Source organism: Bos grunniens, chromosome 7 (assembly GCF_055505025.1).
Source record: "Bos grunniens cultivar Pamir isolate PY7600 chromosome 7, Bosgru_T2T1.0, whole genome shotgun sequence".
Classification (NCBI taxonomy): domain Eukaryota; kingdom Metazoa; phylum Chordata; class Mammalia; order Artiodactyla; family Bovidae; genus Bos; species Bos grunniens.
The window spans coordinates 102213979-102237085 of record NC_141171.1 but is presented as its reverse complement, the minus strand read 5'-3'; the positions used below and the strand labels follow the sequence as shown (position 1 = coordinate 102237085).

Sequence of the window (23107 nt, the reverse complement as noted above, 5' to 3'; positions counted from 1 at the left end):
ATGCTTCAGTCAAACTGCCACTGAATGGTGATTAACTATAATTTCTTGCTCTGATGTAGAAGACTTTTTGTTTGTTTTGGAAAATGAATCTAAGATCCTTGTAAATAAAACTGTCCTGCTTATACAGCAGTATTACCAAGTTCGGTGACTTCAGTGAAATCCTAGTTCTTGTGTAACCATGGGAAAACGTGACTTGTACTGAACTTCCTAGTTAATTTCTAGGGAAGATATTGCAACAGCTATGGCTAATACGATGAAATTTTATCTAATATCTAAGATGAGCATTGTTGAATACTAAAATAGTTTCCTTCATTCTTTCTACTCTGAAAGCTAAAAGTAAAGGGACAAAGAAACGAGTAAAAAAATAATTTGCCATTTAAGTCATCCTCTGATTCCAGAAATAAAATATTTTAATTCAATTCCACTGAAAAAATAAAAGCAGTTTCTTTACTCCAACAATGAGCACATTAACCACATTTTCACATACAGAAAGCTTGGGTACATTCAACTGTTTACAAAACATGTCTCCATAATACATTTACATTCATGTCAAGTACTGACATACTAACTTATATAATTGTACGTATTTGTGACTTTTGCATCTGGTACCTTTTAAAATGAACCTGTAATAAATGCTTAATTTCTAAAAGTCAGTTCATATATGATGATTTAAGGTTAGGAGAGTTTCTACGAAGAATTTTAATAGATGCATTCATACAAGAATTCAATAATTTTTCTAAACCTAAGTCTCAAACTAAAGCTTTAGCAACTTAAGTTACCTGACTAGCAATGGATGAATTCTTATCAAGATGTACTGTTTGGTTTATAGTTTAAGTCATTTGAACTGGTTTATAATTATTTGTGCATCAGGGGAAAATAAGCACCAAGGATAATAAATATTTTTCAGATCATAGATGAAATCACAATACAATAATCTTAATGTCCCTCCAAAATCGAATAATTTGAAATAAGCATTTATTTCAAATGATCAATCTTTAAATTATCTTAGTGAAATCAACTGATATTCTAAAGATAAGAATGGAAATGGTAAAAATAGGTGCCACAAATAATATCTACTGACAGCAGAATTCAGATATTCTCCTTACACTGATGAGGTTCATTTTGGAACTCAGTTTTTCAGATCTAAAAAGAATTCTGAAAATAACTAACAATTATAAACTTGTCAACTATATCTCTTAAAAAGAAACTCTAAAGATGTCTTTCTTGCCAATATATGAAACAAAAATTTTCCTTATGAACAAAAGCACCTTATGGTGAAGAAATATATAAAGAAAATATTTTCTACAAATTAATGTACAAATTTATGTGCATAAAGGTATAGTTATCCCAGATGCACATATTTTAAATAAAACAATAAAAAATTCAAAGCACAGATTGAAAAAATAACCCATATGCCAATACTCCAGTTATTAAATATTGCAGCATATATGTAATTATAACAATTGGGGGAAGGAAGTTTCTACTCTAAACTGTGGTCAGTGAAATCTCTTTGGAAATATGCTTTTTAAGAAGTCTCCAGTACAGACATCAGATTTCAAGCTACAGGACTTTACAGCCAAGATGCAACCCCGTGAAAATGAAAATGTACAGACACCACCTCCCAGACTCTTCAGTAACCATCACCTCTGTGTGAGACGGGTAGGCTTTCACGTTCTTTTTCTTTACTGCGGGCACATGGCAAATATCACATTAACAACAGACCTTTATCACTGTAAGTTTTGCTACTCATAAAATGCTAATAAACATTGTTTTCAAACATTTCCAGATCATGACAAAAATTCTTTACCTGAATATATACAAAGAATTCTCTTGATTTAATCTATCTTTAAATGAACACAGAGCTGTACAAGGAGACACAAATTACTTGCTTTGATATTTTTCAGTCAAGGTTTATTACATGCCTTTTTTTTTCTACTGAACATGTGATTTTTACAAGGAGTTCCAACTTCTGCTTAGAAGATTTCATTTTTTTTTCGAAGTATTTTTTTTGTGTTCGTGCATTTCTGTTTTGCTAGTCACGCCCTTTTTCCGCGATGAGGTATTAGGAACAGCTGTATTAGAAGGTCCGCTGGGAGCTATACAAAAAAAAAAGAAAAATTACGGCTTAGATTTTCACAAGCAATCCAATTTCAAATAATAAAAAACAATCAACAAAAGATCAAATAACACAAAACTTCTTTTTCCCTACATTCTTCATGGGAAACTAATTTCTTTGTGACTCCCAGGACTGCAGACCACCAGGCTCCTCTGTCTGTGGGATTCTCTAGGCAAGAACACTGGAGTGGATTGCCATGCCCTCCTCCAGGGGATCTTCCTGACCCAGGGATTGAACTCGCGTCTCTGACGTCTCCTGCATTGGCAGGTGGGTCCTTTACCACCAGCGCCACCTAGGAAGCCACAATGACTATGCTCCTGCTGCTGCTAAGTCGCTTCCGTTGTGTCCTACGACTATGCTCACAGCCTTCAAATTTATACTTCTGGCCCAGGTCTTCTCCCTTACCTCAAGATCTGTATATCCTACTAGAAACCTCTATAGAGATACTGGATAGGAAATATAAACTTAACATGTTTAAAACTGAACTCATCAATTTCCCTACCAACATCTATTTTCTTTGGTATTACCTATCTTACCACTGTCTAAAAAGCTGAAAGATTAGAAAACTAGAAACATTCTTGACTCAGGAATCATCCTTTTATATCCAAACCAACCTTAAGCCCCAGTGAGTTATCAAAAAATTATTCTAAGCCAAGTTACACTTCTGTATGGATGGGTAAGCTCCTGCAGATGAATCTTCCTGCAGATAACAAGTATAAGCTCAGAATAAAACATGAAAAAAAAAATTATCTGAAGACACTGAAGAGGGAACAAAGGCAGTGATATACTAGAAAAGAATCAATACTTGGAAGAAGGCAACAACATGGAATTAGTTTCCCTGTCCTTTAAAAGAAAAAAAAAAAAGCTTTGGCTTAAGGACAGGGTCCAGTGTGCACCATGTAGAATGCCTAAAACTGCAACATAAAACTCAGTCTTTCCAGTATGAAGCACCAGAAGACAAGTACTGAGGCAACAGTTGTGGCTGGAAAGCCAGGTAGGAAATTCCAATTCTTTGTGTAAACACTGATCCAATGTACGAGTTCAGCAGAATAAGCTCCAAATAAGTCCAGTTCAGGCTAAAGCCAGTAAAATGAAATGTGAGCTGTCAGTTATGTCAGGGGGACATAGTATCACAATCTAGGTTCAGCCAAGGTTAATACTTTGCTTTAAAAAAAAACCCCAAACAACCCAACACTCTTTGTAGGAACATAAGAGAAACAACAGAGTCCAGAGTTGATCTAGAATACAATCCAAAATTATTCAATATATGAAAAACATGAAAAAAGACTTCCTTCTTGGGAATGGGTAAGTTCATAAGAGATCAATCCTGAGAACACACCTGACTAATAGACAGGAATTTTAAAGCAACTATTTTAACTACACTCAAGAACAAAGGAAAATATTCGTATAATGAATAAAAATACAGGAAATCTCTGAAGGAAAAGACTATAAAGAATCAAAACAAATGCCTAAAACTAAAGAATAAATACCTGAAATAAAAATTCACTGGATGGTTTAATAGCAGAATGCAGATGACAAGTAAAAGTGACTATCAACCAGGATTTTATTACCAAAAAAAAAAAGTCCAAAGCATGCCACAGTCAAACTTCTGAGACCCAAAGATAGAGCAAAAACACTGAAAGTTGGCAGAGAAAAGAAATCCCACTGCATACATAAGAACTAGTCTTCAAATTAACAAGGACTTCTCATCAGAAACAAGGGGAATGAGAAAAAAGTAGGACAACATCCTTAAAATGCTGAAAGAAAAAACTTTAGAGATTCTCTGTCCAGCAAAACTACCTTTCAAGAATGAAGGTAAAATAAAGATTATTTTCAGATATAGTAACAAATAAGAATCAAGATTGCCGGGAGAAATATCACTAACCTCAGATATGCAGATGACACCACCCTTATGGCATAAAGTGAAGAGGAGCTAAAAAGTCTCTTGATGAAAGTGAAAGAGGAGAGTGAAAAAGTTGGCTTAAAGCTCAACATTCAGAAAACGAAGATCATGGCATCTGGTCCCATCACTTCATGGGAAATAGATGGGGAAATAGTGTCAGACTTTATTTCTGGGGGCTCCAAAATCACTACAGATGGTGACTGCAGCCATGAAATTAAAAGACGCTTACTCCTTAGAAGGAAAGTTATGACCAACCTAGATAGCATATTCAAAAGCAGAGACATTACTTTGCCAACAAAGGTCCGTTTAGTCAAGGCTATGGTTTTTCCAGTGGTCATGTATGGATGTGAGAGCTGGAGTGAAGAAAGCTGAGTGCCGAAGAATTCATGCTTTTGAACTGTGGTGTTGGAGAAGACTCTTGAGAGTCCCTTGGACTGCAAGGAGATCCAACCAGTCCATTCTAAAGGAGATCAGCCCTGGGATTTCTTTGGAAGGAATGATGCTAAAGCTGAAACTCCAGTACTTTGGCCACCTGATGCAAAGAGTTGACTCACTGGAAAACTCTGATGTTGGGAGGCACTGGGGGCAGGAGGAAAAGGGGATGACAGAGGATGAGATGGCTGGATGGCATCACCGACTTGATGGATGTGAGTCTGAGTGAACTCCGGGAGATGGTGATGGACAGGGAGGCCTGGCGTGCTGTGAATCATGGGGTCGCAAAGAGTCAGACACGACTGACTGACTGAACTGAACTGAACAAATAAGAAATATAAGAAATAGTAAAAAGATTCAGGTAGAATCCTGGCTGAACAGAAAAACAAGAGAAGACAGTCCATAAATCAGTTTAGAAAACTGTGAGTATCAAATATATTTTAACATACGTTAGGGGAGGGGGGATAATTAACAAAAGAAAAAATACCTCAAACATATCAATAGGCTACAGTAACAGATTTCCTAGACTGTAATCATCCTACTTAGAAACAGATTTTTTACACCTACAAAGCAAGCTATTACTACTCCTCTAACTGCTATACGGAATCCACAAATTCACACACACGCCTAACCTGGTTTGCTGCTTGCTTTAGTACTCTTGATGCTAGCTGGTGGTGTTGGGAGGATCTTTGCAGGTGTATATGTATTTAAAGATACTTTTCTTCTCATTATTGGACTGGAACGTGAAGTTAAAGAGGCTGAAAAAGAAAAATCAAACAAAGTAATTCAATAATTTTCTGAGGCAAGTCTATCAAATTTAAACTAATCAGATTATGAATAATTGAGTCAGACTGTCTTCCTATTAATATAGTACCCAGATGAGATTTATTTTCATGCAAGAAAATGTTAAAGACTCTTTCTTCTTTCTAATTAAGGTGGGGAGATTGAAAAGTGAAAAGTACAAGTAGGTACATTTCTCAAGTATGAAGACCTCTGGAATAGGACAGGCTGCAGTAGGGGGTGCTACTGGCATGAGCTTTTGGGGTCCCAAACAAATGATGGCGGAGGTAACAAAAGGCAGATTTGTCAATTTTTGGAAGAGGGCCTGATCACAGTAAAGAGTGTGTCTCTGAAAAATCAGTGTGTGGAACAGACATGGCAAATGTGCCTGCAGTGGTTGATAACTACGCGGAATGAATATAAAGTTCACACTGGCAGAATATCAAAGTAGTCGCTAGTGAAATAATATACAAGTGACAATGGACAGGAGTTTGAGTGAACTCCGGGATTTGGCGATGAACAGGGAGGCCTGGCGTGCTACAGTCTATGGGGTAGCAGAGAGTCGGACACGACTGAGTGACTGAACTGAACTGATTAAAAAAAGTTGCTTAAAATATCTCATAAAGCAGCACATCATTACTTAGCTTTTTTCTGCTTACATCTTCTATTATAACTTCCAACCTCTAACTTAACCAATTAGTATTTTGAAATTGAGGGTCAGTGCCTTGGTGTAAGGCAGGAGGAATACTGGAGTGGGTTGCTATTTCCCACTCCAGGAGATCTTCCTGATGATATTGAACCTGCGTCTCTTGCATCTCCTGCATTGGCAGGCAGATTCTTTACCACTGCGCCACCTGCAAAGCCCTAACTGGCACCCTATTTTCTTTAATATTCAAAGAGAATGAACAAAGCCACACACTTTAGGAGACCTTGGTTTTAGTCTTGCTTGACCACCAACTGGTTGATTTCCTGAATGGTGTCTTTAAGTCTCTCCATTAATACAGTAAACTTCTCTAAAATGAAATCTTACATAAAGTTGATCAAAGGAAGGCCTAATAATTCAGCTTCTTTCTCTTCCTCATGAAACTTCCTAAAGCTCTTGGGAATATAGTCTGAACACCAATGAACTAAATAAAATCTAAGGTTTATCCAGTTTGATGAACTGCATTAACTGTATTTATTTTCTCATTTAGTTTTAGCTTTAAGTCACTGATTGAAGATCTTCTAAATTCAAAACAGTTTTAATGCTTACCCTAAATGGCACCCCACTCCAGTACTCTTGCCTGGAAAATCCCATGGACGGAGGAGCCTGGTAGGCTGCAGTCCGTGGGGTCGCTAAGAGTCGGACACGACTGAGCGACTTCACTTTCACTTTTCACTTTCTTGCATTGGAGAAGGAAATGGCAACCCACTCCGGTGTTCTTGCCTGGAGAATCCCAGGGACGGGGGAGCCTGGTGGGCTGCCGTCTATGGGGTCGCACAGAGTCGGACGCGACTGAAGCAACTTAGCAGCAACAGCAGCAAACACTTATTTACTAATTATAGTCTTTCTTTAATCCCTATTTTAAGATTATAAATCCCTGCCCCAAGGAAGCACGGAGTATAAAGTCAGGTAGAAGAAAAAAATGAGAATTTATTTATTCAGATTCTCTCTTGTATACCGAGGAACAGTACTGGCCTTTCTATTAGCTAACAGAGAAAGGAAAAGGAAAAATGTCCTTCAGTTTCCTCACTTTGACTGTACATCTTGCAGATTATTTCATATGGATTATTATCAATTCTCAGCATCAGACAAATTCATATGCACATTTTAAAATGGAAACCGACTTCTCCAAACCACTTCTAAAGTGAAATATTTTAAAACATTCACACCAAGATACCTCTGCAGTTGAAAGCTGACCTCTGCCACCAGACGTGAAAGAGAAAAGCAAAAATGCAGAGGGCACTATGTGGACAGAATATACTGAACAGACCTCTGTAGAATCACACGATGTGGTGGCCCAGGAAAGGGAAGAGAGTCACAGCAACACATGACGGTGGCTTTCATCCCAAGACCCCCAATTTTATTCTTTGGAAAAACACATTTACAGTATTCTTACGAAATACTACTTGGTATGTGCTTAGTCTCTCAGTCATTTCTGACTCTTTGAGACCCCATGGACAGTAGCCCACTTTTTCAGACATATGACTAAGACTAGTAAGACTCTTAACTCTGAGCAGAGCATTCTCTCCCAAAACGAATGCTTCCTAAACTGGAATTCCAGTGTGTCAAAGTATCCTACAGTGTTGAAAATGACAACAGCCAGCTGACTTCTTATACTTAAAAAGGAAGCCTTGAACATTTCCCAAACTGAAGTCCCTGAGAATAATTTTATACAATATTTAAATGTGTTACCAAAATGTTTTCTCAACAAATAAGTTTTGGAAAATGTGGGTATGGAATTTTCCTTATAATAAAGTTTCCAAAACTGGCTTAGCCACAAATCCCTTTACTTTACACAAAGGAATTAACCTCTTCAGAATATTTCCTACAGAACACAATTTGAAAAACTGTTGCCCTAATTTGCTCTGAGTTAAGAGCTCTGAGTCAAAAGTATTGAATGGATGAACACGTGGGCATTAATGCAGACTAATATCCCGTCTTTTAAAAAAAGCTTATTATATACAATGACAGTAGAAAATAAGACTATGATTTTGTATTATATATTGCTGATTTCTACTTCTGGGTCTTAGATTTCTTCCTCCTTTTGGTAAGAGAAAAAATTTGGGGAAAGAGTCAAGACAAGTGGTACACTGCACATTATACCAAAGAATTTCAAACAATGTTCTTGTATACCCCTTTCTCCCCTAAAATTCTACTTACTATCACTACTTGAATTTATATTTTCATAATTATTTCATATTCAGATAAAATCTACTGTCTAAAAATCAAATAATAATAATAATTTTCCTACAAGTTTCAGGGGTCTTCCGTGGAACTTCACTTGATGGAGAAGCAATGGAAGCAAGAAATTCATCCACCTGCTTTAAGGACAGGGCATTATGAAGAGTTTCTAGAGGACAAATAGATGGCACCATCGAATACAATTCAAAACCTGAGGGGAAAAAACAAAAACAAAACCAAAACCAATAGTTGGATATCTTAAAATTCATTAATTAAAAAAGAAGATCATTGCTTAGGACTGGACAGTTTAGGTCTTTTCAATCTGCCACATGCAAACACACAAGATCTCTGAAGTCATGACACCAGATGCTATGCGGTATGGGGCCGGAACAAGATGTAACAAAGACTTCATTTTAAATATAATCACAAGGTACAGCATGCACACGATTTCATTCTGTATTTGGAAAATCTAAGAGTAATACTTTAAAAACCTGGGGTAATAATAAAAAACAAACAACAAAAAATACAGTGTTTTCACGGTTTTTACTTTTTAAAATCAGGTCTATTTGATTGATGAATAAGCTGATGCCATAATGTGTCCCTGATGCTGGAATGCTAAAGGTAACTTCTTGGTAAAAAACAATTAAGTAATTGCTTATGAAGAGTGATTTTAAATACTTTTCTAGTCATACCAAGGCCAACAATACCTCTAGTGTGACCCCAAAACAACATCCATTCATTTACACTGAAATTAAAATTTCAAAACATATTTCACCTACCTTGATTGAATTAACACAATTAATTCTATTGTTGGAAACTGCTAGCTGAGTGAAGTCAGGCCAAGTAAAAAGCCATACAAAATACAAATATTTCTGCATTCAACAATGGCACACATACAAAAATTTCATGAAACAAACCATGCAGGTATGTATCAATACCATCCATGAAAGGAAAGCACTTAAATATACAGCTTCTTTAAACAAATAGGACATAGGTTATTTACTTTTTAATAAATATTGCGTATTTACATTTTATCCAACTGAATGGCTTTTAAAATTATTTTTAGATACAATTAAAATACCAAGTCTTTCTGCATCTAATTTGTCAAGAATTTAAACTAATTCTCCTCCAAAAAGAAATACTTTTAATATTTAGTTTCTATATAAAGTCTAATATTTTTAACTTAAAAATTAATTAAACTTAAGTTGATTGGAAAACTTTCTGCGTCAATAGACATGTGCTCATTTTAACACTGACTTATACTTAATTTTGGGAGAAAATACTGACCTAAGAATTGTCTAATTCTTAGTTGGAATAGGGAAACTCTAGTTAAAAGAGAATCTAATTTTTCAATGAAAACAACCAAAGGATTTACAAAACTGCTATGTTTGATTTCCAGGGGTAAACCAAAGCATGACAGAACATTACATATACTTAAAACAAAACTATAATACCATAATAGCAGCTAAAGCACCTAAGTTAAGCACTAAAGAAATTAGGCTTGCACAAGTACTACTTTTTTTTTTTTAATTACAAGATTCATGCAAAAAGGCGCAAACCCTTTCCTTGCATTAAACACTGTGCCTTTTTAAAAAATCCTTTCCTCAGAATGTTTATTAGTTTTTTGTAGAACTATTTTCCTGCATTTGCTTGTTAAATTTTGTAACAGGCAAATGACAATATAATCGAGTCCCTTTGGACTATATCTTTTTCCATCTGTCTATAGTGAACTTTTTCTTTAATGCACAATGAAAGGGTTAGCGCAGCAATTTAAAAAGCCACCTTGCTGTCATGTTTAGAAACTATAGAAACATACCACTGGAGCCTAGAAACTCCACAGAGGCAACGGACCAGCACCTATAGAGGTGTCGGTGTTCTGCACAGAGGCCCAGAAAATAAGGTAAAGCACTGTCAGAAGATACTTGTCTCACCATGTTCCTTGAACTAAAGATGAAGGCGAGGGGTTAAGTCCATGATACGTGTTAAGATGGAAAAAACACGAAAGTTAAGGAAAATAAAAAGTAAAAGAAAGAGTCAAATGACAATTCATAAGACAGGTAAGACAACACAGCAAAAAAAAAAAAAAAAAATGAAAACCCAAGAGAAATATTTCTAGAGTTGAAAGGGATGCATTTTATAAGCATCAAGTCACAATGTGTGGGAAAATCCATATTTTTTTAAAAAAAAAGCCTAAATTAAAAGAATATAAAATTATTTTCTGTTAAACTTAACAAAGGCTTTTTTTTTTTTAAAGCTTCAATAAGCAAATATTTCTCCTATATAAAACTTGCAATACTGGCACAATAACACATAAGCACTCTGCACAAAAACTACAGTCAGTCTTAAACCTTCAATGTCTCTCCTTCAGAATTTTGTGATTTTTGGTTTTTCTTGTGACTTCAGTTTTCTTCTAAGAAGTTCTTACAAATGTTGGTTCTTTAGAAGCTGTAGCTGTATCAAATAAGGATCTTTTTCTTCAAAAAGACGCATATAAACAGATACAATGGAGGAAAAGAACATTTAGCTTTAAGGCTAAATTTTCACTTGTTGAGAATTGGATCTTGATACTCCACCTTCAAGAAGTATTAGAGCAGTTACTTAGGTGTCCTCTTAAAAAGATTCAGAAGGAGGGAAATGACAACAAGCTTGTGTTCAATCCTTGAGCTTCATAAAAGTTTTTGAAAAACCTGACTTGAATTTTTGAAAGACTTACTTACAATTAAAAAGAAAAAAAAAAGTTGCAGGGATTAAAAACAACTTCACTCAGAATAAAAGTGAAAAAATGTAGGCTTTCTTTGAAATTCTTTGATTCTGAGTTATTTTTAAATGATTAGTAAATATTCCCTTGTCCCACAAGAAAAAAACTCTATGTAAGAAAGCTGTAACAGTGCAAAATTCAGTGTGTAAGGAATGGCCACAGAATTTTCCTCTTCGGGCTCAAATACTGAATTTAATTGAACTGGTTGTCTAGATTTTTAGCCTAATCTTCCTGTGAGTAGCCCTCGAAATTCTAAAAAGCAAGGTACCTTTCCCAAAACTGTTTGCTTGACAGAGGCAAACCACACTGCCATAGGAGGACTAAGTGAATGCTGAAAAATGTTTTCAGCGTGCTCCAGACAAAGCTGGGGTTTGTTTAGACAATCAGGGATCAATAATGTTACACAGTGAAACCTGCATCCCCTGGTTCCCAAGAACTTTTCAAGGACACATCTCATTTGGCTATTTGACAGGTATGATCCTGTATTTTAGATAAATAGCTCAATGAAACAATCATGTGATCAGAAGAGAAATTCAGAAGATCATTAAATTATTAAGAATTAAAAAGAAAATAAATAGTATTTATTGTTACATTTTTAAAATTATGTAGATTGATCACTTGAGAAATCAGAAGGAAATTTTAGATGCTAATTAAGTATTAAAACTCATCATTGTGGTCATTTAAAAGTTTGATGAGTAGTGCTAAATTATTGCATAAATTACAGCTGAAAAAGGGAGTCAGACAGTATCAATATTTGGGGTGAACAATAAGTTAGAATTGTATGCCAATTGAAATTAAGGATTGAGCAATGTATGATACTGTATATCCCACATGTTAGAATCAAAGAAAAATAAAAAAGGATGAAGCAGGGGATTATCTTTTAAAATAAAAGCAAAACGTACCATTGGTTGGGTGTCGAGCAAATGAGATAGAAAACCTTTTAACAGCAGAACCGCGTGTGGCGTCTGAGAAAGAGAAAAACAGGTACCTGAAATTCGTAACAGCTACCAAAAGAAGGACACTTAAAAAAAGAGGAGGAAAAACAAATATATAAGGAGGTTAGAATTAGGTGACATGCAGAAGGGACAATGAGAGAGGGAAATAAGCCAAATACTGGTTAAAAGAAGTAAAATGGCTTGATGATAGAGGCAAAGTGTTCAATAAAATATACAAAAGAAAGAAAAGCAGGATGAGCTGGCAATTCTGGTAAATCCATGTTTTACTAACTAAAATAAACTTGTGGATACATGAGAAAAAGTTTTAGAAAAGCTAATTTCAAAAGGGCTATTAAGTACTCCTATTAACAAAAGGGGCACGCTTTGATGAGCCTCAAGAGACTTTCTGAAAAAACTCAAGGTGCATTAACAACAGTGAGAAGATTTCCTTCACCTAGGGATCCTAAAATATTCTCATCTTATGTTTATTCTTACAAAAATAATGCCAATATGTTTTCTTATAAACATCCCATTCACTTTATTTATTTAGAAGTAAAATAAGGGTTAAGAATTAAAAAAATGCTTAAAAGATGAAATAAATTTATTCTTTATAAAATGGCTTATTAACTATTTAAAAGAATATACATGATATAGTTCTAAATTTCATATTTCAATGAAATACTCATTGAACAAGTACTGTAAGTCTAACTATAATTAACTGCTTGATGAAACATGGACCTAAGTAGTGGATAACAGAGCACACTGATAGTCACTTAGGCAAAGGGTGATGGGATTCCATGTGCATCCGTCAGTGGCCTTAGGCTTGCCTTTGAGAAGTATTGCTCATGGGTGTGTGCATGGGTGCAGGTATGATTCTGTGTGTGCATGTGTGCACATACCATCTATGCAGCCAGAAGAGGTCAGCTTTTTACGATGAGTACGAGCATAATCCTGTAGGTTAGGTGCGCTTGAAGAACCCCCGAGCACCGAGGTGCTAAACAGGCTCGCACAGTGAGACCCTGATGGGAGTTAGAGAAAATACATACAGCAACGGGTGTTCTTCTGTTCACATTGGGAATTCATGCAGCATGCAACATGGCTCTTACCACACATATCTGGCAGTGCCCTCAACAGGCTCACAATTCACTTATTATGTCAACTTAATACAGTCACCACCACCATTTATCATATGTACAGATGGAGGCATTTACACTGGAGAAAATGTTCTTTGAGGAAAATAATATACCCACACAATAATTAGACATATACATATTAAAAGTATTAAAAAACACTATCATAAAAATTAATTTAGGATGATAAGGAATTTTGTCAATCAATTTGTATGAGCAGGCAACATTAAAAAACCTCTCCTAGCACAAATTAAATCATATTAAATCAATATTTTTGAATGTATATCTGTGAATGAAGAAGCTTTCCTGATGCCCCTGAATGTGAGTTATCAATATCTGTTATGAAATAAAGCAAATCAAAGTTTACTTATTTGCAAGAAGACCAGGTGAAACATTTCCTTTCACAATGTGGTCATTCGGCCTAAATCACTCTAAATTTCTAATACTTAAATAACTTAAGATCTTAATTAATAAGAAGCCCAATTTGATGCTTAACTTGTAGTAAAAGTCTTTACAACCAAGGAAAGCTTTTACCATTAGGTAAGGATTAAGTAAATTTTTATCATATACATTACAATATGTAAAGAAAGGAGTTGTGTGTGTGTGTGTGTGTGTGTGTGTGTGTGTGTGTGTATCTGGCAAAATACCGTGGGGATATCAAAAGGTATCGCTGTAACATATGTATAATTAAAGAAAGATTTTTTCAAGTATGTAGGTATCAAGGGACCATTCATATACTTAGAATAGAAATAATAGTACATACATAGTTAAAACATGAAATTTGTTGTTATTAAACTGATTTAGACAATTATTTACAAAAAATGTCATTATCCGATGTAGTTTTAAAATCAATAATGATTTTAAAACCAAAATAAATTTAGAAAGGTTTTCTTCAACATTGCTTTGCTTGAGTGTTAGCCAAGAACCAATTATGTTCTATAGGTCAATAAAAAAATCAGCACTGCCACTAAACATTAGTTTTGCTTTGGCTTTCCTTAAGAGATGACCAAAAAGATCACTAGTATACCTAGACAGGTAAATAACTAGGTAAATTAATTTTAAGTGAAATATTCTCCACTTGAAAAATTTTTTAACCAGAAAAGTAGTTCTTTTTGTATGCAGTAGCCTATTTTCAACTTTATCAACTGGGAAAAATGAAGTTTCCGTCCTAAATTAAAACATGCTGGGATTTTAACTTATAGAATACAAGATTAAAAATGAGCACTGGCAATTAAACTGAGCAGTTTATGTTATGGGCATTCAAAAGCATTATAAAACAAAATTAATGTCATTTCTTGTTCATTTCATCAAAACTTTACTGTGTATTTCCAGCTTTACAACTCAACATTTCTGAATTAGTGCATGTTAAATAAAAACTAAAGCATAGCATTTGGTCATGCTTTCACCTCTGAAGAGTTTTACATGTGTGCAAAATATTGAGTTTAAGGTTTGGAATACAACTTCCTTCAGACCACATACCTACAGTAGGGTTCTGCTTCTGTTCTACAAGAGTTCTTGGTGTTCGCAAGTAGTTAGCATTTTCAGATACAACCTGCACAAGGAAAGCAAAATAAATGAAGTAAAACAGTAAAATAAACTAAAAAGTCCATATTTCATTTGCAGCCTGTTTCAGACAGACAAAGGTTAATAAGCTGTATGATAAATATTAGTAGAAATGCACAAGATATGAAAGATCATGCAAGATCCCCTTGTGAAGGGAGTCCATTTCATATGAGGTCCTTGCAATGAAGTGGTGCGAAGCAGGCATTCAGAATAAATATCACGTATGAAACAAGACAGATGAAAAGAAACAATTATTATAGACTGATATAATTTCACTCTCTCTTAAAAGAAGCCAAATGCCCACTCTTAAACAGCTCCTGTATTTGAAGGGGGAAAAAACAATCACAAACAAAAGAAAAGACAGACAGAGACTGTTGAGATCACCATACAATTACTGATCCATGCACAGGCTTTATCAGAGTAACCTTTGAATATTCACAGCCTTAATGGATACCATAATCCCTTTTCCTATAATCAATGCATTGTATTTCCAAAAGGAAATTGCTGAAGTTCTTGGAAAAGTCATGTGTAACAGCAGACCTTCCATTGTGAAAAACCCCCAAAACCCACAGTATTTTAAGTTTCCAAACGTCACCACAAAAAGTCCTTCTGAAGTCATTTATTTTGACTCCTTTTGTTGGGGCATATTGTTGATGGGCACATATACATTGTCCCCTTTTATCTTAAAGAAAGCATTAATATATTATACAGCTAAAAAAAAAAACCATATTGTACATAATTAAGATAATACTTTCAGATAATACAAAGTGAGGGAGAGAATCACCAGTATTCGATGTATCCTGCTAATTAACACAGGGCCACATAAATCTGGGTATTAAAAAAAAATTTTTAGGTTCTCAGCAAATTCCAAATGGAATCTATTTTTTAATTATGGAGGAAAACGTTATTAAATTTCCTTACTATAAAATTTTATAACTTTATTTCTGAATATTTTAAAGGACAATTAAATTAAAAAATTTTTCTTTCCTTTTAAAAAAATTTTATTAACAAGCTAAAGTTCCAGGAATGTAAATTTTATTGACTAATTTTAAAATCCTGGATATTTAACCCCCTCCAGTAAAAATGCTAAACATAAGCAATTTAAGTGGTTTCTTTCCCTCAAAATATTGTCAGACATCACAAGTGTTTTAAAATGAATTCAAAATTAAAAAACGGAAGGATTTACTCTGATGTAAAATATAAGGGATTAGATGTCCTCCAAGACAGCTGTTTGTTGCTCTGAATGCGGGGAGGAAAAATGTTTAATGAAGTAAAGTTTAAAAACCTGTTGCCATGAGCCAAAAATACTGGATGTGAAAGCCAATGATTTGGGGGAGACAGGGGAAGAAGTGATTTGTTCCCCTGATCTGCGTCTTCGACGCCCAGTGCCCACACCACTGGTGTAATGCAGCCAGGTACCAGTACCCTCTGGGCTAGACACACTCAGGGGGCTCTCTTCCTAGAAGTGAGAAAAGGGGCAAAAAAAAAAAAAAAAAAAGCAGAGCATGCAAAGTTAGATACAACAGAGCCAAATGATCAGAAAGAAAAAAAAATACAGTTTGTTTGTGCTTATCAATTTTTTAAAAAAACTATTAAACAGTAATTTGGGAGCCAAATATTTTAGTATTTGAGAAATTGATAGGACTCACTTATAAATCTAATTGTGAGTAATAACAATTATGAGAATTACTTTCTTATCTTAAAATGCAAAATATTTATACTGCTTAATAGTTGTCCCTTCTCTCTTAGAACTGGAAAGATTTTAACAATTTTTTATCTTGGCAATGTTAAAAATTTGAATGTATTCTGCTTAATTTTAGATATTTAAGAGGTTTTATGCTATACTGGGTAAACTTTTCAACCCAAAGCACTAAAGAATCCTTCAAAGGGTTAAAGAGACTTCAGTGTATATAATGTATAAAGGAAAATTTGTTTGCCAGACAAAAAAATTAGAGATCATGAGATGGAGGATTCAAATTGCACTCGTCTACACTTATATGCTATCTATTTATTTACGCCTTCCAAAGATTATTTGTAGAGTTCAGTAGACAAAACATGCAGCAAACATTCTCATATTATATGTTTGCATGTTCAGATTTCAGACAGTGAGGACACAGTAAAATCTACTTGCACAAAATGAAGAGAATAGTCTTTTTCTCTGTGTGTCTTTGGGAAGTACAAACTTCTGATATCCATGGAGATGATGGACGCTGGAAAAAGTCTTCAAGGTTTTACTTGAATAATTTCCCTTATGGAAGTAAAAGTTTAGCATGGCATAGAAATAACCTCTTGAAAGCAACTATTTAAATATTTATAAGAAAAAAGTTTAGCAACGTGTTCTGTGTTTTAAGAGTTAACAAAGGGCAATGATTTTGTTGACGATTTCACAACTATAGTTCTGTTGGAAAATGTAGTCAAGGAATACATTTACTGTATCAATGTTACAGAATTTTTTCGGAGTGTAGAAAAAGGTTTAATGGTGAAATTATAAACAACCTGATAAATTACAGATTGCTTTGTTCAAAATCATCAAAATCACTGCCCTCACACAAATGATATTTTAGGTTATATTAATAAATGTCATTTCCCAATTTTCTAAAATTAACCCCAGGTTTCTCATTCTTAAATTAAGCTATAATAGAACAAATAACCTCAAATTCTACAATTGTTAATCATCCTCTTTTATAATTAACTTAAAATATCCCATTCACGGGAAACCCTAACTAGTACACACTTTCCATTATAAAACAATGTATTTTATTTAGATGCTTTTCCTATGCATAATTGTTGAACTGGGAGAATCAAAAGAACATATACTTGTATAATTTGGGGCGAGAGAAATGAGCATAATTCTTTTTTTTGGTGTATATGTTCTTACTTACCAACTGTTAGATAGTATACCTAACTTAAGATTTGGTGTGTTTGATCATCAAAAAATATTTTAGCTTAAAAGTTGATGGTGCCTCCTATCTTTATACTTTTGCTTGAGAATTTAGAAAACATAAGCACTGATTTCAGATCAGTGCTGAATCATCCTATAGAAAATATAAATCACCCAAAATGAAGGTATTTAAAGAATAAAAATGTATATAGATATTAAAGATTTACTTAACAAACTTCATTCCAACTGCTCAACTTTCCTTTTAAATGTTATTTTAGTAGCTATTTAAATGTTATTTTGTTATTGAGCATATGAATTAGCCCAAGTTATTTAATTATAGATCTAAATACAAAGGTAAAGTTTTCAACTACAGCATCCAATTTTCAAATTCCTATTCTGACTTTTACAATCAGGTTAACGATTTAGAATGTCATATCTTAACCTACAGTGTTACTGGAATCAGCTGCTGCTGAAGTGTCTCTGGAAATTCCTCACTACTTTTAACCAAAAATTATTCCTGATTCATTAAATCAGATTTTTTTAAAAAGTTCTTTACTAGACTAACCTAAAGAGACAAGGAAAAAAATGGATCAGTTTGTAAAAAGGCCTTATTTTACTACTTATATTGAACTTTGTTATGAAATCTATAAAACTCCAAATTCTAAAAAAGTGATCTTTGTATTTTCTGCCTCTAATTTTAAAAAATTTATTTGAAAAATTGATAAAGTTGACAGTTAAAAATCTGGTAGGTTCCCAAGCTTAATAATTAAAGCTGTATTTTCTTTTCTGTTTTATTAAAATATAGTTAGTTTACTTCATTAAAAAAACATGCTCTGACAAATATACTTACTTCATTTGTAGCCATCTTCCTAGATCTTGGAAGTGGAGACTTTCTGTGTATATGAATTGGCTCTGATACCATAGGCTTAAACAATATCACAGCTCGATCAACCTCATCTTTTTTGGAAGTATGTGGTTCATCATCACTATCAATTTTAAAAGCTCTCCTGCCTTCATTCTATGCAGAAAGAATATAACATAAAAAAATTCAGATAAAACAAATCACTCTTTTTAGATGAACAAATTAAACCACCAATTGGTATGGTAACTTGAAGTATATATATACACACACACACACACATTTATTTATTCAAATGGATTGATATATGAATTCTTATGAAAATCTAGAATTATTCTGGGTATTGTAAGACAGATGACAGAGTTCCTAACTTCAAGAAATACATATACTCTCTGGATAAATGAAATAATAAAATAACAATTAAAAAGCCATATAAAACAAAATGCTTAATAAAATTTCATCTAATGCCCAAATAAATAAGCCATATTCATAAATAAATGACAGTTAAAAAAAAAAACAGAGGTCAGTTTTGTTACCAGTAATGTCATCAATTCAAGCACAAACTGAAACAATATCTGGTTATAGAAAATTCAAATTCTATTCCAAATATTTCTAACAAATGTGATGACTGCACAATCAAAATAATAACCATTTGATGACTCACTCAATATTTACTGAGTACTACCATGTGTCAAGACTCAGATGAATAAGATACTGTCCCCAAAATATAAGAGTCTCACAGTATAGTACAGAAAACAGGTAAGTTTAAAAAGATTATATTAAATATTCATCTAAATAGAATGGATAAATTGGGGCATGGTCATACAGTGAAACATATATTTTAAAGCAGTAAGAATGGGCAAACTAAAACCAATTACATCAGTGAACCTCACAAATAAACGCTGGCTAAAAGAAGCCAAAGTATGTAAAAACCTTCATTAAACTAAGGGGTATAAAAAATAAACTTCAACCCAGGTAAGGGATATCTAAAAAACTAGAAAAAATCATCACAGTTAATAATAAATCACTGAAAGAGAAGAATGCCTATCATCACGAAATCTACTCAACATTTTACTGGACATCTGTCATCATTCAGAGATATGATCATATACATAGAAAATTAAAATGACTGGATAAATTATCAGAATGAATAAACAGCATACAGGAAGGTTGCCAGTTATAAAATCTTTATACAAAAATTGAGTTAAAATTCAATTGAAAATAGCAAACAAAATAAAATTTAAATGAGTCATTTATGACAACATTAAAAAAGAATTTAGGAGTTAACCTGACAAATAAAAGATATTAAAACAATCTTAATTTTATCAAAAAGATATAAAGAATAGCCAACTAAATTCAGAGATATATATATACCAAGTCCTAGGACTAGAAGATTCAATTCCGAAGAAGTGTTATGTCCAGAGAAAACTAGAAGTGTTATGTCTCTCAACATGACCTGCAGAGGTCATCTAATTTCAGTAAAAATTCCCAAATACTTTCTGCTTTAGTCTGAGAATGAACAAGAATGCTTGCTATCAATACTTCTACTCAGCACTCTACTGGTCCTAGCCAGTAGCACTTCACAAAAAACATACTCAAGTGGCCAATGAATATAAGAAAAAGTACTAGTCCTTACTGGTTGTAAGGATAATGTAAATTTAAGCCACAATCCCCCAAACAACTCATTAAAAACACTAATCATACCAAGTGCTGATAAAGACATGGCAGTAGCTTTGGAAAGTTATTTGACTGTATTTTTAAAAACTGAACATATGCATACCCTATAACCCAGCAATTTTATATCCAAAAGAAATGCATACATATGCTCAGAAAAAGACCTGAAAAAGAATGTTCATAAAAGCATCCATCTTCAAACCCTGAACTGCAAACAAACCAAATGATCATCACAGTGAAATGGATTAACAAACTGCACCATATTTACTTAATGTAATAACTACATGGCAACAGAAATGAAGAACAGATGAATTTCAAACACATAATGAAAGAAGCCAAATCTACTTCCCATCCTTAAAAAAGCACATATTTTGTGAGTTCACTTTATATAAAGTCGAAAAGTAGACAAAATTAATCTATGTGCCAGAAGTCAAGATAGTAGTTATCTCTGGGGAGAAAGCAGGGAGGTTATGATATTGAAGGACACAATTATTTCTTCTCAAATGATATTATTCTATGACCTGGCTAGTTGTTTTACAACTGTGTTTATTTTGTGATGTACCATTAAACTATACGCTTATGATTTAGGAATGGTTACCAATATGTATCATAGCTTAGTAAAAAGAAGTTTAAAGCTGAATACATATTTAACTTTGTAAGGTTATAAGAATTAAAATGCGGTAATTAACTCCAAGTGTTTAGTAAAGCATGGACTGTCCTCAAGTAAAACAACAGCCAAAAACAGAAACTACAGTTATCCATTCTAAATAATGATCTTAAAAATCCCCCCCAAAAAATCTAGAAAAAGGATAAAATATAAAATTCTCATATGCTTAAAAATGTGTATCCATCCAAACCATACCTCAAGAAGTTTAAACCATGCTATTTAGTAGTTGAGATAAGAATTACAGTATGTAACAGAAAATTCTTAAAGAAGTCACATTTAAATTTAGGACTGTAGTAACTATGGAGTGAGAATTTCATCTTTGTTACCTCCCTTGAAGCTGGTCTATATCCATAGCCAGAGGGTAAGTTTTTGTCTTCTTCACATCCTTTGGCTCCTGGACTAAAATGTAACTCAACATGAAAGCGTTCTTCAGAGGAAAGATCCTAAAAAAATATTATAGAACATCTTCAAAATGAGAAACTTTAAATTATTGATTTACCTCTGGTAACACATGCAAGAATAAACAGAAGAATTGTACAAAAAAACTCTTAATGTCCCAGATAACCACGATGGTGTGGTCTTTCACCTAGAGTCAGACATCCCAGACCGTGAAGTCAAGAGGGCCTTAGGAAGCATCACTATGAACAAAGCTAGTGGAGGTGATGGAATTCCATCTGAGCTATCTCAAATCCTAAAGGATGATGCTGTTAAAGTGTTGCACTCATTATGCCAGCAAATTTGGAAAACTCAGCAGTGCCCACACACAACTGGAAAAGGTCAGTTTTCATTCCAATCCCAAAGAAAGACAATGCCAAAGAATGCTCAAACTACCACACAACTGCACTCATTTCACATGTGAGCAAGATAATGCTCAAAATCCTTCAAGCTAGGCTTCAGCAGTATGTGAACTGAGAACTTGCAGATGTACAAGCAGGATTTAAAAAAGGCCAAAGAGATCAAATTGCCAACATACACTGGATCATAGGGAATTAAAAAAAACAGCTAATCCTGCTTCACTGACTACGCTAAAGCCTTTGATTGTGTGGATCACAACAAACTGTGGAAAATTCTGAAAGAGATGGGAATACCAGACCACATTACCTGCCTCCTAAGAACCTGTATGCTTCACTGACTACGCTAAAGCCTTTGATTGTGTGGATCACAACAAACTGGAAAATTCTGAAAGAGATGGGAATACCAGACCACATTACCTGCCTCCTAAGAACCTGTATGCAGGTCAAGAAGCAACAGTCAGAATCAGACATGGAACAACAGACTGGTTCCCAATTGGGAAATGGGTACATCAAGGCTGTATATTGTCACCCTGCTTATTTAACTTATATGAAGAGTACATCATATGAAATGCTGGGCTGGATGAATCACAAGCTGGAATCAAGACTGCCAGAAAAAATATCAACAACCTCAGATATGCAGATGGAAGAAACTGAAGAGGAACTAAAGAACCTCTCGATGAAGGTAGAAGAGGAGAGTAAAAAAGCTGTCTTAAAACTCAACATTCAAAAAACAAAGATCATGACATTCGGTTCTCTCACTTCATGGCAAATGGATGGGGAAAAAGTAGAAACAGTGTCATTTCATTTTCTTGTGCTCCAAAATCAACACATACAGTGACTGCAGCCATGAAATTAAAAAGATGCTTGCTCCTTGGAAGAATAGCTATGACAAACCTAGATGGTGTATTAAAAAGCAGAGATACCACATTGCCGACAAAGTCTATATACTCAAAGCTATGGTTTTTCCAGTAGTCATGTATGGATGTGAGAGCTGGACCATAAATAAGGCTGAGCATGGAATAATGGACACTTTTGAACTGTTGTGCTGGAAAGGACTCTTGAGAGTCCCTTGGACAGAAAGGAGATCAAACCAGTTAATCATAAAGGAAATCAACTCTGAACAATCACAGGAAGGACTGCTGCTGAAGCTCCAATACTTTGGCCACCTGATGTGAAGCACTGACTCAGTGGAAAAGACCCTGATGCTGGGAAAGATCGAGGGCAGGAGGAGAAGGGGACGACAGAAGATGAGATGGTTGGATGGCGTCACCGACTCAATGGACACAAGTTTGAGCAAACTCAGGGAGATAGTGAAGGACAGGGGAAGCCTGGTGTTCTGCAGTTCATGGCGTTTCAAAACGTCGGAGATGACTTGGCGACTGAACAACACATGCAAATCAAGAACTCTGTTACCTTGTTAGGGTCCTCATAAAGCATGATAACAATCTGAGTCATGTAGTTGAGTTCATTGACAACATTTAAATAATCCATAGCTCGTTTCCACTGTTCGTCCTTTGATTCCTGAACAAAGGTATATAGTAAGCATTTTCTCATATTACTTGAAAATCATTTTATTTTCATTATGACAGTTCGTTTAATCCTGATTGACATTACACAAATGAAATACTTCCACACACAATCTTTCAAAATAACTCCATTAATTTAAATTTAATAAATCACCTAAGCTTAAATAATTTTAATTCTCTTATCAGTAGTATTAGAAACTCTAGT

The 23107-nt window shown here is 34.2% G+C and overlaps 1 protein-coding gene across 23 annotated transcripts in view; it reads right to left on the bottom strand.

Moving 5' to 3' along the window:
- Window positions 1–387: 387 nt before the first annotated feature.
- Window positions 388–23107, bottom strand: part of PPIP5K2 (diphosphoinositol pentakisphosphate kinase 2) — a 109889-nt gene continuing 87169 nt past the window's right edge. For 5 of the 23 annotated variants that reach the window (XM_086413298.1, XM_086413297.1, XM_086413299.1 and 2 more), the window contains 10 exons: window positions 22790–22897; window positions 20909–21025; window positions 18233–18400; window positions 15787–15960; window positions 14418–14490; window positions 12708–12827; window positions 11776–11838; window positions 8186–8326; window positions 5084–5209; window positions 388–2096 (listed from right to left, as the gene is read on the bottom strand). In XM_086413298.1, the coding sequence (XP_086269424.1) occupies window positions 1984–2096; window positions 5084–5209; window positions 8186–8326; window positions 11776–11838; window positions 12708–12827; window positions 14418–14490; window positions 15787–15960; window positions 18233–18400; window positions 20909–21025; window positions 22790–22897 (1203 nt within the window). In that variant the 3' untranslated portion in view covers window positions 388–1983. Of the gene's footprint in view, window positions 2097–5083; window positions 5210–8185; window positions 8327–11775; window positions 11839–12707; window positions 12828–14417; window positions 14491–15786; window positions 15961–16632; window positions 16750–18232; window positions 18401–20908; window positions 21026–22789; window positions 22898–23107 lie in introns of all 23 variants that reach the window. The other 18 variants (XR_015168355.1, XR_015168359.1, XM_086413310.1 and 15 more) reach the window with 8 other exon arrangements.